Genomic DNA, 12651 nt, shown 5'->3' on the forward strand with positions numbered 1-12651 from the left:
AAACTTCTTTAACCATTTCCGAATATTTACTGTTATCCGATCTGTTTTATTCTCTCCTTATTCCTTCCGCGTGACGTGCAATTGGCTCCGTAATATGGTTTCTCACGTGTTTGACAGTGTCCTAATGGGTTAAATATCAATCAGTAGTCGTCGCGTATCAAAAGGTCGTTGGATCGACCCCTGCCAACGTAAGTTTTTCTTCTAGCCTTCTTATTTGCTACTTGATCGTATTCATGGGAGTCTCCGTGGATCCCGACATAAGGCATTGCCGTGTTAAAAAAAAAAAAAAAGACTGTTCGAACACCCCTCCCCTTTCCTAAGGTCAGGTGGATATGCAACCAACCTACGCCTCAAGAAGAAAGCGATGATGCTCACACAAACTCGCGCCTGGTCATTATGCATGTTTAGTTCTGCCCCCACCCCCCTCCACAAATTATCCTCGTGTCTCATGTGTATAAATGGCTACCCTTCTAAAGAAAGAGGACGCCCACTTCATTCGTACAAATACGTTTTCGCTAACCATGACATATTTTTGGGGTCGTTTCAAGAGTTACCGACGAGCCCATGCCATTAAATTTTCAGCCTCATGCTCGTGGAGAAAAATAAGCGAAGGCTCGAATGGCTGCGCGTGGCAGCTCGGCTCGCCCTGGCGTCGGGTTCTGAGCCTGCGGCCAGCGCGGCGGTGACCCTCATGACTGGAGTGCTGGGCAAGGCGCACAGCGAGCGTCGCTGCATGACGCTCTTCGACACAGAGGTGCGGCCCTTTGCCTTCGACCGCGTGCGAGCGATGGTTCACACAGACGAGACACCCGCACGGGTGAAGGTGAGTTTAGAGAAGGAAATTCAAAAGCCCTTCATGAGGGCCGAGAAAAGCGTGGCGGTGTGCGTGGCGCATATCTGCTCAATATGGGCCTCAAGAATTTTCACCTCTATCAGAAACTCAGCCGCCACGTCCGGGATTTCTCTTTCTTCCTTTCTTTCTTCCTTTCTTTCTTTACTTCTTTCTTTCTTTTTTTTCTTTCTTTCTTTCTTTCTTCCTTTCTTTCTTTCTTCCTTTCTTTTTTCTTTCTTTCTTTCTTTCTTGCTGTGATCAAGGGTCACATACATTTGCGTTTGCGGTCGCCAGGTCTCTCTCTGTCTCTTTCGCAATCTGGCCTTCAATGCCGCCAACCTTCGTAGGCACTGCGCCGTGCTCCCGACCGGGTTGCAGAAATTAGGTGCCTTTTTTCATCTTCTAACCACTACCACCACCACCCTCGTAAGCCCCTCTCCCCCCCCCCCCCTCCCCCAACGAAAGCGTTGCCTGAAAAAACAATTTTCGTAGTTTTTACTTGGTGAAAAAAGGACGACGTGATAATCACCGCAGTGTGGGCAACTTATATGCATTAAAACGACCACCCAAGTTTTTAAAACTATGCACACCTTCAGGGGCCTCATTGCGATTTTTCATTTTTTTAATAATACATGCGAGCGTTGACACTGGGATGGGGCACTGTTGAGTATTGTTGACATGTAACCGGGCTATCAATCAGGCGATGAGCCCCACACTAGTTTTCTCGACACGTGATTGCGTAGATAACGCTCATAGCCTGGATCTATGTATAACAAACAGCATAGCGGATGGTTGTCGCACGTGGTTCGGCTTCGTGCATTTGCGCATCCTATCAGATCTTGCTACTTATCGACATCTTTTGTAGGTGCTACCGTGTCTTTTATTTCCAATTATACTCCCATCAGAATGCGGTGGCCATGGCCGGAAATGGAACATGCGTCGTTGCGCTCACCAGCCAACTACCTCGAAATCCATCACGGAGAGAAAGTTCGGTGGTCGGCACGTAGTTTCGCACGGCGTCTGTATGCGCCACCAGGCTGGTGCTCACCACTATCGAAAAGATGCCAATGCATAGGTTCCCTTTTCGCCTAGTTTGAGGACTTAAAATTGAAAAAGAAAGAAATACATCAGAGGTGTTAGATGATGCAATTGAACCAGGACTCGCATCACATAATGCCCTATGTTGTAGACGTGATCAATGTAGCCTTAGTGGGCACGCTATGTCGCTCAGCCTGAAAAGCGAGGAAGTTTTTGTTCCTGCATTCCCGCAGCATCTAGTGCTTTGATGTGCTATATTCACTAAATTGCACTGTGTCACGAGGTTACGACCCTTTAGGAGGCGACAATCAGACTGCTGAAGGCAAAACCCTTCATTTCACGAACTTTTGCTTTGCAAAAATAACATTCCCTGTACAAGCGAGTAGCGCTTATGATACAGCCATTTTGGCCAATATGATCGTCCATCGTCCAACAATTTGAACTCATCGGCTGTTATACTTGCAAGATTCAAGACTTTAGCGTTATCGCTGGTGGGTGCATTAATTTTAGAATAATGTTGACCACTCACGTTGCGCACGCAATCTTATCAGAAAAGTCTAGAACAATCGAAAAGGTTCCGAGACATACCTGCCCAGCTTGCGCCGAGCGGAAACGATTGTTTCATGCAGGCGTCTATACCAAAACTTCAGTGACATATTTTCGCCTCAGAAATACGTCAAAAAATGCTCACGATCAGAAGAAAAAAAACAAACATTGCTTCTACCGCGTCCAAGGACCTGTCACCTGAGGCACCGCCTTCGTCATTGGTGAAGGGTGGGATTCGACATGGGTCTCTTTTCTCCGCCTCGCCGGAAGGTACTTTTAATAAAGTTTATTCATTCATCCAACAGGAAGTGAGCTACGGCCTCTCACTCGGCGGCAACAGATGCAGGCACACCATTCATGATGCCATAGTAACACACGTTGCGAGCGTTTTTATCGTTCTTCCAACGCATGAGGCTTTTGTGAATTCCAGCCAATTCTATATACGCACATCAGCAGCGCAGACCACTATAATTTATTTATACGACCTTTTCACTCTCCGATATATACGCATGTTCAACATCAACGCATAATGCGATTTCATCCAGCCTTCTTTAACCTTCATTATTTCCTTCATACCCGCAGAAACTGGACGCCCAGTTCCGGGAGTACGCCCGAAAGCTCGCTGACAACGCAACCTTCGGAGGCACCCCGCTACAAAAAAGGATCCAGACCAGGGTCTGTATACTGTTATGGGGTCGCGACGTACACAAAGACAACTGTCGACGTATGCAAGAAGAAACTCTTTATTTGGCCAAGCTTGTGCACACGAAATGGGAACTCATATTACAGCCAGCAGTGCACGCAGTACACTGATATCGGCGCACAAAGCGTCGGTCATCGGCAAAGCTGGTCATCGTTGGGGCACGCTGTCTTTTACGCATCATGCGTCGAACTTTCCAGCCTCATCTCTGGTGGTCGCGCAAGCTCTAGAATGAGCTGGAGCGTTCGCGTCTTGCACGCAATCTTGACGAAACAATCTTACGATCGTGAAGCTTTCTGAACGTTGAGGCACGGTTAGCGCCGAGCATTGCTGATAGGCTTTGTGGGCCTATCAAGCAACAAACGTATATGTTGTCATTATTCTTTGACAAGTTGCAAAAAGAAACTGTGTCACAAATATACTGACATTTGTGAAACCGAACCAGAACCTAAAAAAGCCCTTAAACCACCAGTGCTCTTCTCCGCGCCTCTCCGCTATCCGCTACGGCCGTGGTGACGTCACCTGCTCGATTAGGTGTTACTGTTGGACTTTGAGGAACGGCAATCTGAGGGGAGGACAGATGAGCCGATGAACTCAGCGTAACGATGGAAAGGACGAAACGAGGATTTAGAAAACGTGTGTACGGTCCGCTCCGATCCGTACAGTCCGCTCCGCTCCGTTCGCTCTAGACTCGTGCACAACTACGGCACCGCAACCAAACTTAGTATTAAGAAGGTATTGGTTCGAGCCCATCCGTGTCTGCTTTGTCAGTTGCCTATAAGCAATATTGCACAACAACTGGTTGATAAATGTAGACCCCTATGCATGGCTTAGGGGCCCTCTTAAGGTATCTTGCTTTTAGGAAGCTATTCTCACCATTAAAGAGCCCCTAAACAACCTCTGACTTTACTAAGAACGATTGCGTTATTCTTTTCTGTCCTTAGATTTTTCGCTTTTACTTGAGTACCAACAACTTACGTCTCTCTAGGCCCTCTCTCACTCACAGCTGTCATCAGCCACCATTTTCTTCTTAATTTACAAAATTCACACAGCCGCATACATCTAAGAATGGCCACATCTTTCAGCGGACAGTATGCTAACGCGACGGGCCTTTCTCCTCTTGTCAGTCACTTGTCATTAGTAAGTGGGAACGTCTATCACCGAGTACTGGAAAAGGGTTAGGAAGAATATGGCTGCTGAAAACGACAGTTAGCCAACGAGATTCGGCGGTGGCACGTCAATGCTTTTCGGTGCTTAAGAAAAAAGAAACATCTAGACACAAGGTGTTTCCAGCCTTTTAGGCACAATTCTTGACGCCACCAATCCGCCCCCGTGACGTCATAATCAAATAAGTACACATGCAATGTCAGTCGCCAATCGTCGCGTACCAAGCTTTGCAATGAAGTTGAATGACCATTTTGCCCTGTGCAGCACAAACTGTCGGGCGTGTTTAACTGATTTCTCTTAGTCTTGTGCTATCGACGGCGCCAGTGACATAGCATATCGTAGAGACGAAAAGTGCGGAATCCTGGTGAACTCGACTTCTAGAGTTGACACTGTCCACGTGTTCTTTAAAGAAAAAAGGGTGAAGGTAACAGATTCAGGAACACGCATAGTTGGCGAGTTGGTGAGGGTTCGTGGTTAAAAACGGCGCGAGAACATGTGACGCAAATGAAGCATACACAAGGACTGAATGAGTTGCGAGTCCGGTGTCCGTCTTTGTGTAGTCTTCGTTTGTGTCTCGTGTTCTTGCGCCATTTTTACCCACGAAGGTAACACAGCACCTGTAGGAAGCGTATCGTGAAGGCATGCAAGAAAGAAATCGCTCTCTCGTCTTTCAACTCTATGTGCATGGTTTAGGGTTTCTTAAATGAGTGAAGTGTTTGGAGACACGTGATTGATTAGAACGCAACTTCACAAGGCACACGGGGGCCCATCAAATCGATTGATTGATATGTGGGGTTTAACGTTCCAAAACCACCATATGATTATGAGAGACGCCGTAGTGGAGGGCTCCGGAAATTTCGACCACCTGGGGTTCTTTAACGTGCACCCAAATCTGAGCACACGGGCCTACAACATTTCCGCCTCCATCGGAAATGCAGCCGCCGCTGCCGAGATGGGCCCATCAAGATGACCGAATCACGGCCACCGATGGTGTGTATACACGACTGAAGAAATAGTCTCGCTATTGCCTGCGGCAATGTTCTCCGAAGGCAGGGTCCCCGGTCATCCAACTCGTGACGTCATTCTGGAGTGCGAACCTAACGGCATGGGCTCGAGTGCGCCAACCTTTGAGGTGGACACGCCGCGGACATTGAAAGCTCTACCCGAACGTAGATGCAGTGAAAATACTTAGGCACCATATGTTGCTTCACTGCAGAACGCTGTAGCGAGTGAGGCTGTTAACCAACATACATGTTAGTGGCAGTATTGGTGGTCATACACCGGACCTGTAGCTAGGAAGAGTGCCCTAGCCTCCACCCTCCCCCCTCCCCCCGGAATTCTTCATGAACGAGTGCGTTTTAAAGAAAATAAGAGTTGTTTTTCCAAGAGAGTTAAAGTACTCAATAAATGCGCCCCCCACCCACCCTCGAAAAAGATTTCTCGCTAAGGGTCTATCATACACATGAGCCAACACAGTGCTCATTGTTGTTAACGGATTGAGTGATTAAGTGCGAGGCGACAAAGGTGACCGAAAACGAAGAATGTCTTTTCCAAAGTGCTCGTTGTTCAATTAAAGACGCTCTAAGAAAAATATTCATTTCAAACGTGTTTCTTTGTGGAGTGACGCTAATTAGCTATGTGGTGAATAAACCCTAGCAAGTGAGCTCATACAGTATACGATGCGTTATCTGCAGTTTTATGTTCTTCAACAAATACGCTTCAAATGAAAAATTACACATGACTATTTTACTTTCCCTGCTTTCATTATATGGTGGCTTGATGTGGGCGTATGTGTCAGAACCTATATCCCGTCGATGTAATCTCTTACTTTTGTTCACGTGGTTAATTCCTACTTCGGTTTTTCGAACACGTAAATGACGACGTTGCCCGTTCTCTTGTGATCTGACAGGTGGACTCAATAACGGTGCTGTACATGTACCCGTTCAGCGACTACACAGACAGCGAGGTTGGCCAGTATCCTCTCACCAGACTGGTCTACACGGTGAGTGACCTGCTCATGAAACAGGGGGTGTTTCGGTATCTATACTGCCTAATGAAACACCATGAGTGGGCGGGATTTGATCGGATGTTTTGTGTGTTTCGTGCCGCTTGTGCTCGAGTCCGCGTCCCTTACGCGCAAGGCCATACCGACTAACGGCATACCAATAGGCCCATCGGTCGCCACGGTGGATCATCAGTCGCTATACGGTTCTCTGCTGCTGACTAGACTGTCGCAGGATTCATTCGGATTTTGGTGGAGACGAAATGATTGAAACCCGTGTGCTGCGCCATATCAGTGCACGTTGAAAAGCACCAAATTACAACCAGATGATGAAAATTTCCGAAGCTCTTCACTACGCCGTCTCTGATTATCACATCGAGGTTTTGGGACGTAAAATGCCAGATATTGTAATAATAATAATAATAATAATAATAATAATAATAATAATAATAATAATAATAATAATAATAATAATAATAATAATAATAATAATAATAATAATAATAATAATAATAATAATAATAATAATAATAATAATAATAATAATAATAATAATAATAATTCAGCGTTTCTTTGTCACGTGGCCCCGCCGCGGTGGTCTAGTGGCTAAGGTACTCGGCTGCTGACCCGCAGGTCGCAGGATCAAATCCCGGCTGCGGCGGCTGCATTTCCGATGGAGGCGGAAACGTTGTAGGCCCGTGGGCTCACATTTGGGTGCACGTTAAAGAACCCCAGGTGGTCAAAATTTTCGGAGCCCTCCATTATGGCGTCTCTCATAATTATATGGTGGTTTTGGGACGTTAAATTCTACATATCAATCAATCAATTCTTGATCACGTGCACTAATGAAGATAATCTATTTCGTGTAGTAAGTCGGAGCGCACCTTCAGACAATAATGCCAAGCCATATAAAGAGGAGGGGAGCGGGGGTTACAGTCCATCATGAACTAGCGCGGGACAAACTGGGACAAAGAGCATAAGTATACACAAGCGCCAACTTTCAACAGTGGTTGTGTTCGTCTTGTACTTTTTTTTGGTCCCACTGCATTTCTGTGCTATCCTAGAAGCTAGTTTAAGATGAAGCAAGAAACACACTTTGGTACCTATGCCGAATATATGATGGACTCGCTTTGCCTTCAACTGCCAAACAGGCTTATATCAGGATTCTTAGACGGGTACTGACACCAATATTTGAAGCTGAGTTTATGCCATACAAATTTGTATACATAGACGGCCGTGAATAAGTGGGATGCAATGTAAATGAGGATATTTTATTTTGACGCTGTGGCTGATTTTCTCATGAGGCGCCTGCTGACATAGACGTTATCGTGAGCTCCGGTTTAACTATTAATTCTAGTGACTACGCGAGCCGTTATGGTGGTAACGTTAATGACGTATTGATAACGAAAAAAAAAAACTGGCTTTAATCTGCATGTTACGCTGCAAATGTCATCCAAAGCCGTCTTGCGTTTGGAGAGAGTGAACAAAACGTTTACTTGATGTTCTGTGCAAGAAAATCGGTGAATGGTATTCTGTAGGCGCTGCATTAGAGTGCGTCGAGCGTGTAGCGGAGGCGAACGAGCGCATCGAGGCACGTCAGACACAAGTGCCATCTGGCAGTTATCTTCAAAAACGAAGGCGTGCGCGTCCGCGGAGAAAGATGCGCGCCAGTCTCGAAGGTGATAAGATGGGCAGGTGCAACCACCACGACGTCATAGCAAAGCGTTGAAAACACCCATTTTGAGCATCGCATTGCACTGTCAGCGCAGCGCGATAAACGCTACAGTGCTTAGAGCTACTTGTGTGTGCCTCTTCTAGCATAAAGGCAGACATAAACTTCGAAGTGTTGTTATGGCGCCTCAGATATGCGCAGTAATTGCTTTTTAATTGACAATTGCACAACTATGAACGCTAAACCTTGAGCATTATTGGTGGACGCTGCAGATGAGGTTGGCCGTTTGGTGCTGTTTAAGGTATCGTTAAGGGCGGACAAACAGACAAATGTACAGATAGATAGACTGAAAGACCAAAATTTTTTCTTCGAAGGTCCCAAGAAAGACTATCGTCTTTAGAAATACATACAAGGCGGTCATTTAAGGCAGGATTTGTACGCCGCAATTGTACTGCGTCTCCAAAAACGCCAAGAACGGCCTCTTGTGCGTCACCAACGCAACCATGAAGTGAAGCGGCTGCGGCAACGTCACGAAGCCTTGCGCGACACGTGGCAAGAAGCTCGTACGGTACCGAAAAGAAAACAACACAGAAAAAGGTGCACAAGAAGTACAAAAACACAAACAGCGCTGACACAGGAGTATTCGTCAGCACCACACGATGTATTGTGACCTAGTCATGGCGTAGACGAATCGAGGAGACTGCAAGGTCGAATATTGAATTGTGTATTTGGGCCGAATTCGTGGCCATGTAAAATGAAAGATTACAGCAAGACATTGGTACCTATAGCTGCGAGCAGAGCGTCGGCCGTCGATCAACTGACAAGCGATGAAGGGCTTCGGAAGCTTTACACGTGGCGCCGAACTAGTGTTATTGTTAGCGGCCGCGTAGGTTCCAGAATAATCTGTAATGTCTTCGAAGTGGGCGTAATCTTAAAACAATCTACTATAATCGGGAACCTTCTAAAACAATCAGGCGCAGTTTGCACGGAGCATTCTAGATAGGGTTTGTAGTCGAAAACTGAATGAAACTTGTGTAAATAAGTAACGACAGTGGCAATATGATTGCACAGTCTGAAAAGAAAGAAAGAAGAAACCACAATAAACGAATATGCTCTGAGCATCACCTTTGTAAACCATGCAGATCAAGTTGCTTGTGTAAGACTATTTTTTGTTATCTTTGTGCGTTTTTTTAGCTGTGGTATGCAAACACACCCAAGCTTCTACTTTAGGTCATACTGTGTCGTGACGTCAGGGTATAAGGAAACGAATCTAGTTGTCTGAAACGTGGAGTAATGAATTATTCAGGGGCATTTACGCTTGTCAGTACATTCCTTGGCCTATTTAGGGCATCCTTTTTTTTGATGCACTTTGTAAGTCGTGAGGAGTCATATCCAGGCTAAGTCGCTTAGCCCCCACTTCGGAGTGTCAAGATTGGCTTTATTCAATAACTGCCTGCCCATCTTTACTTATTATTGCACCTCATGTATTAGACGCTTGCATTTTAAAACTTACCCAAAAAACTTCCCACTTTTACAGCTGCCCAAAGTAAGTATAAGTTGCTTGTGTATTTTATTGCTGATATATTATATTGTACTATTGTGGTGCACCGAGTCGCCTAGAATGTCGTGGACGTGACGAAATGATCAATCATACACCGTGATCCCTGATGCCACTAGTCAAATTGTTCGCTTCTTTCAGTGCCTGCCTTGCTCACCGAAGGCGCTTTCCGGAACATTCACAGCGTATTCAAGACTCTTTGCGCACCAGTAATGTTGATCCTACGAACTTTTAAACCAAAAATGTCACAGTTTCGCCGCAAGGTCGAAGCGCAATGCCATAGCAGGAAATGTAAATGTTATACGTAGTAACTCCAACAGCTAATTCTACCAACAGCTAATTCTACAGGATTATTCACACTGGAGTAACTCAACGGAACACCGGATGAAAAGAACACGATCGCTCCTGCGAACGGGGTGACCTTTGTGCTGTCTTATCACTTCATCGGAAGTGGTAAGACCGGCACGCACAAACGTACAACTCGTCTGATAAGTCGTCTTTTGGAGTAGTAGTCTGCCTCGGTGGAACAGTGGCTAAGGTGCTCGGCTGCTGACCCGAAGGTCGCGGGTTCGATCCAGGCAGCGGCGGTCACGTTTCGGGTGAAAGCGGAGGCCTAACTAAGTATGCTGTGTGAAGCCAGTGCGCGTTGAAAAACACCAGGTGGTCGACATTTCTGGAGCCTTCCGCTATGCCGTCTCTCACAATCATATCTGGTTTTGCGACGTTAAGTCCCAGATATTAGTATTATAATAGTTGTCTTGCAAATGTAAGCGTGCGCGACGACGCCCGTCTGCGCAAAGGGCAGAGCCGTGCAACCGTATAACTCCGAGCCATTTGACCTTCGCGCGAGAAGAAAACGTCCGGCGCCTTATCTCTGCGTTAACAAGCGTTCATTGCCTGCGCTCGCGCATCAAAACATTCGACGCGCGTGGCGATGTTATCGATTTAGGCTTTATGGGGAACAATACGATGACCGCGACGACGACAATGCGCCTGGAGCGTCCATATATAAGTGTTATCACGATCAAACTTAGTATCATAATTCATCACGCAAGAAATTAGTGATGCTGCCTAGCACATCGAAGGAAACGGTAGCATAAAACAAAGGGCTAATCGTTTCTTTGATCAACAGGCTGTATAGAGCTTCGGTTAAGGCAAATTTAGCCGATGATACTAAAAATGACTTTGTTGAATGTTCTGGATAACTAAGCCGCTATTTTTCTGTTTCAATCTGCCTTCTTGTAATATTATATACCATATGGTGCACTCGGCTCACTAGCTCCATTTGGCTGCAGGCTTGCTCGCCGCTTCTCCTCGACCACGATACAAATAAGGAAAGATGTACCGCGTGCAGTTGACCTGGTTGCTAGCCAAAAGTTTTCAAGTGTACTTATTAACAATGCATAGGTATTCGGCCGAAAGCCGCATCCACGGGTACCTTTGGAATTTGTCATCATGTTCAGAACCTTTAACTCCGACTCTTTAACTCCCAAAAGTAGACCCTAAGAGACAAGACTGTTGAGAGACACCAAAATTTACAAAGTATTAACGCCTCTGCCATAAGACACCTAACGGGGGCTAGCAACGTCAGCCCCATACTATGACAAAATAGGGATGTGGCCGCAACGACTCGCCCCGCCGCGGTGGTCTAGTGGCTAAGGTACTCGGCTACTGACCCGCAGGGCGCGGGTTCGAATCCCGGCTGCGGCGGCTGCATTTCCGATGGAGGCGGAAATGTTGTAGGCCCGTGTGCTCAGATTTGGGTGCACGTTAAAGAACCCCAGGTGGTCTAAATTTCCGGAGCCCTCCACTACGGCGTCTCTCATAATCATATAGTGGTTTTGGGACGTTAAACCCCACATATCAATCAATGGCCGCAACGACTCAACAGGAGGGCTGTGCGCAAATCAGCCCCATACATTGAAATAATACTGAGAGTGATGCTGCCATGAACCTGCCCCTTCCCATGAAAGGCAACGCTGCGCACGCCGATTAACGTAATAACAAAGGAAATATTTCACTAAGTGAAGCAGTCAATAACATTTAGAGAATGTAATGATTGACACGCAGCCTGTGACCATGCCACTAACGGCATCGTTCTGGGAGCAGCTCCGCTTGGTCAAGGAGGCCATTTTCGATGTCGGGATGCGTGACAGCTTCGACAACACCAACCTCTCGTAAGTATGACGAGGACGACAAAACGTAGGGAAATTAAGCAGTGGACGTCCCGTAGACATCCCGCGAGCGAAGATAGCACTGTAGGCGTGATCAGCATGGCGGGAAGACCGGCTCGTTCAGATGACTTGACCTATTAATAACGTTTATAACCTGGTTCATGCATACAATGCTTCGTCCATCAGTACCAAAGAGAGGTTTTGTTTTTGGTTCAATTGCCTAATAGACACTGCGCGTAGGTTCAATACTTCTGAAAGCTAGCTCTGGGTTTTGAAAGTTGATCCTGTATACGAATCTATCAGACGCACGTCGACGCATAAAGAAGTAGGTCACTCATTGTAATGTGGCTTTGTAAGAAATTGCCTTCACGTAAGAATATTATTGTCACGGAGTCATGACGTTGACGAGGGCAGCAGTTGGCGTATCCAAGATGGAACTCTTTGTTTGGCCGCACTTGTGGCTGGTAAACGGAAGTGTAGAATACAGCAAGCGATGCACGCTCTATATACACTGACATCGGTGAACACAGCGTCGGCCTTCAAAAACATTAATATTTGTTAGGACGTGCTGCTTTTTATGCATCACGCATTATCACTCTTGGCTGCTCAAGCTCTAGAATAAGCTTCGCTGTTCGCGTCCTGTGTACAGTCTTAACAAAACAATCTGCTATCGCGAAAGCGCGGCTTACGCCGAGTGTTGCAGTCTTCGTGTGGGTAAACCAAATACAGCAAAACATGAAGCAAAGAAATACAAAAAAACGTGCGGGGGAAAATATTGCCTTCGCTTCGTCATAACAGGGGGTGAAGAGCAAAGGCGAAGTTATTTCAAAGCTTATATTTAAATAGTCCAAAAGTGTTATTAATGAACACGTGGTAGACGAAAACATCCTATTCGTGCTTTTGTTTGACAGCCTTTTCATCAGTTTTTCCTCAGTTGTATCGGTACACAGAACTGCTAGTAT

General features: G+C 46.1%; 1 protein-coding gene across 1 annotated transcript in view; it reads left to right on the top strand.

The window, feature by feature from the left end:
* Window positions 1-12651, top strand: part of LOC142802972 (uncharacterized) — a 69493-nt gene that overhangs the window by 42978 nt on the left and 13864 nt on the right. Inside the window, exons 11-14 of the mRNA XM_075888062.1 lie at window positions 583-823; window positions 2999-3091; window positions 6193-6285; window positions 11586-11692. Coding sequence (XP_075744177.1) covers window positions 583-823; window positions 2999-3091; window positions 6193-6285; window positions 11586-11692 — 534 coding nt within the window. The remainder of the gene's footprint in view (window positions 1-582; window positions 824-2998; window positions 3092-6192; window positions 6286-11585; window positions 11693-12651) is intronic.

Source organism: Rhipicephalus microplus, chromosome 3, assembly GCF_043290135.1.
Source record: "Rhipicephalus microplus isolate Deutch F79 chromosome 3, USDA_Rmic, whole genome shotgun sequence".
NCBI classification, from domain to species: Eukaryota; Metazoa; Arthropoda; class Arachnida; order Ixodida; family Ixodidae; genus Rhipicephalus; species Rhipicephalus microplus.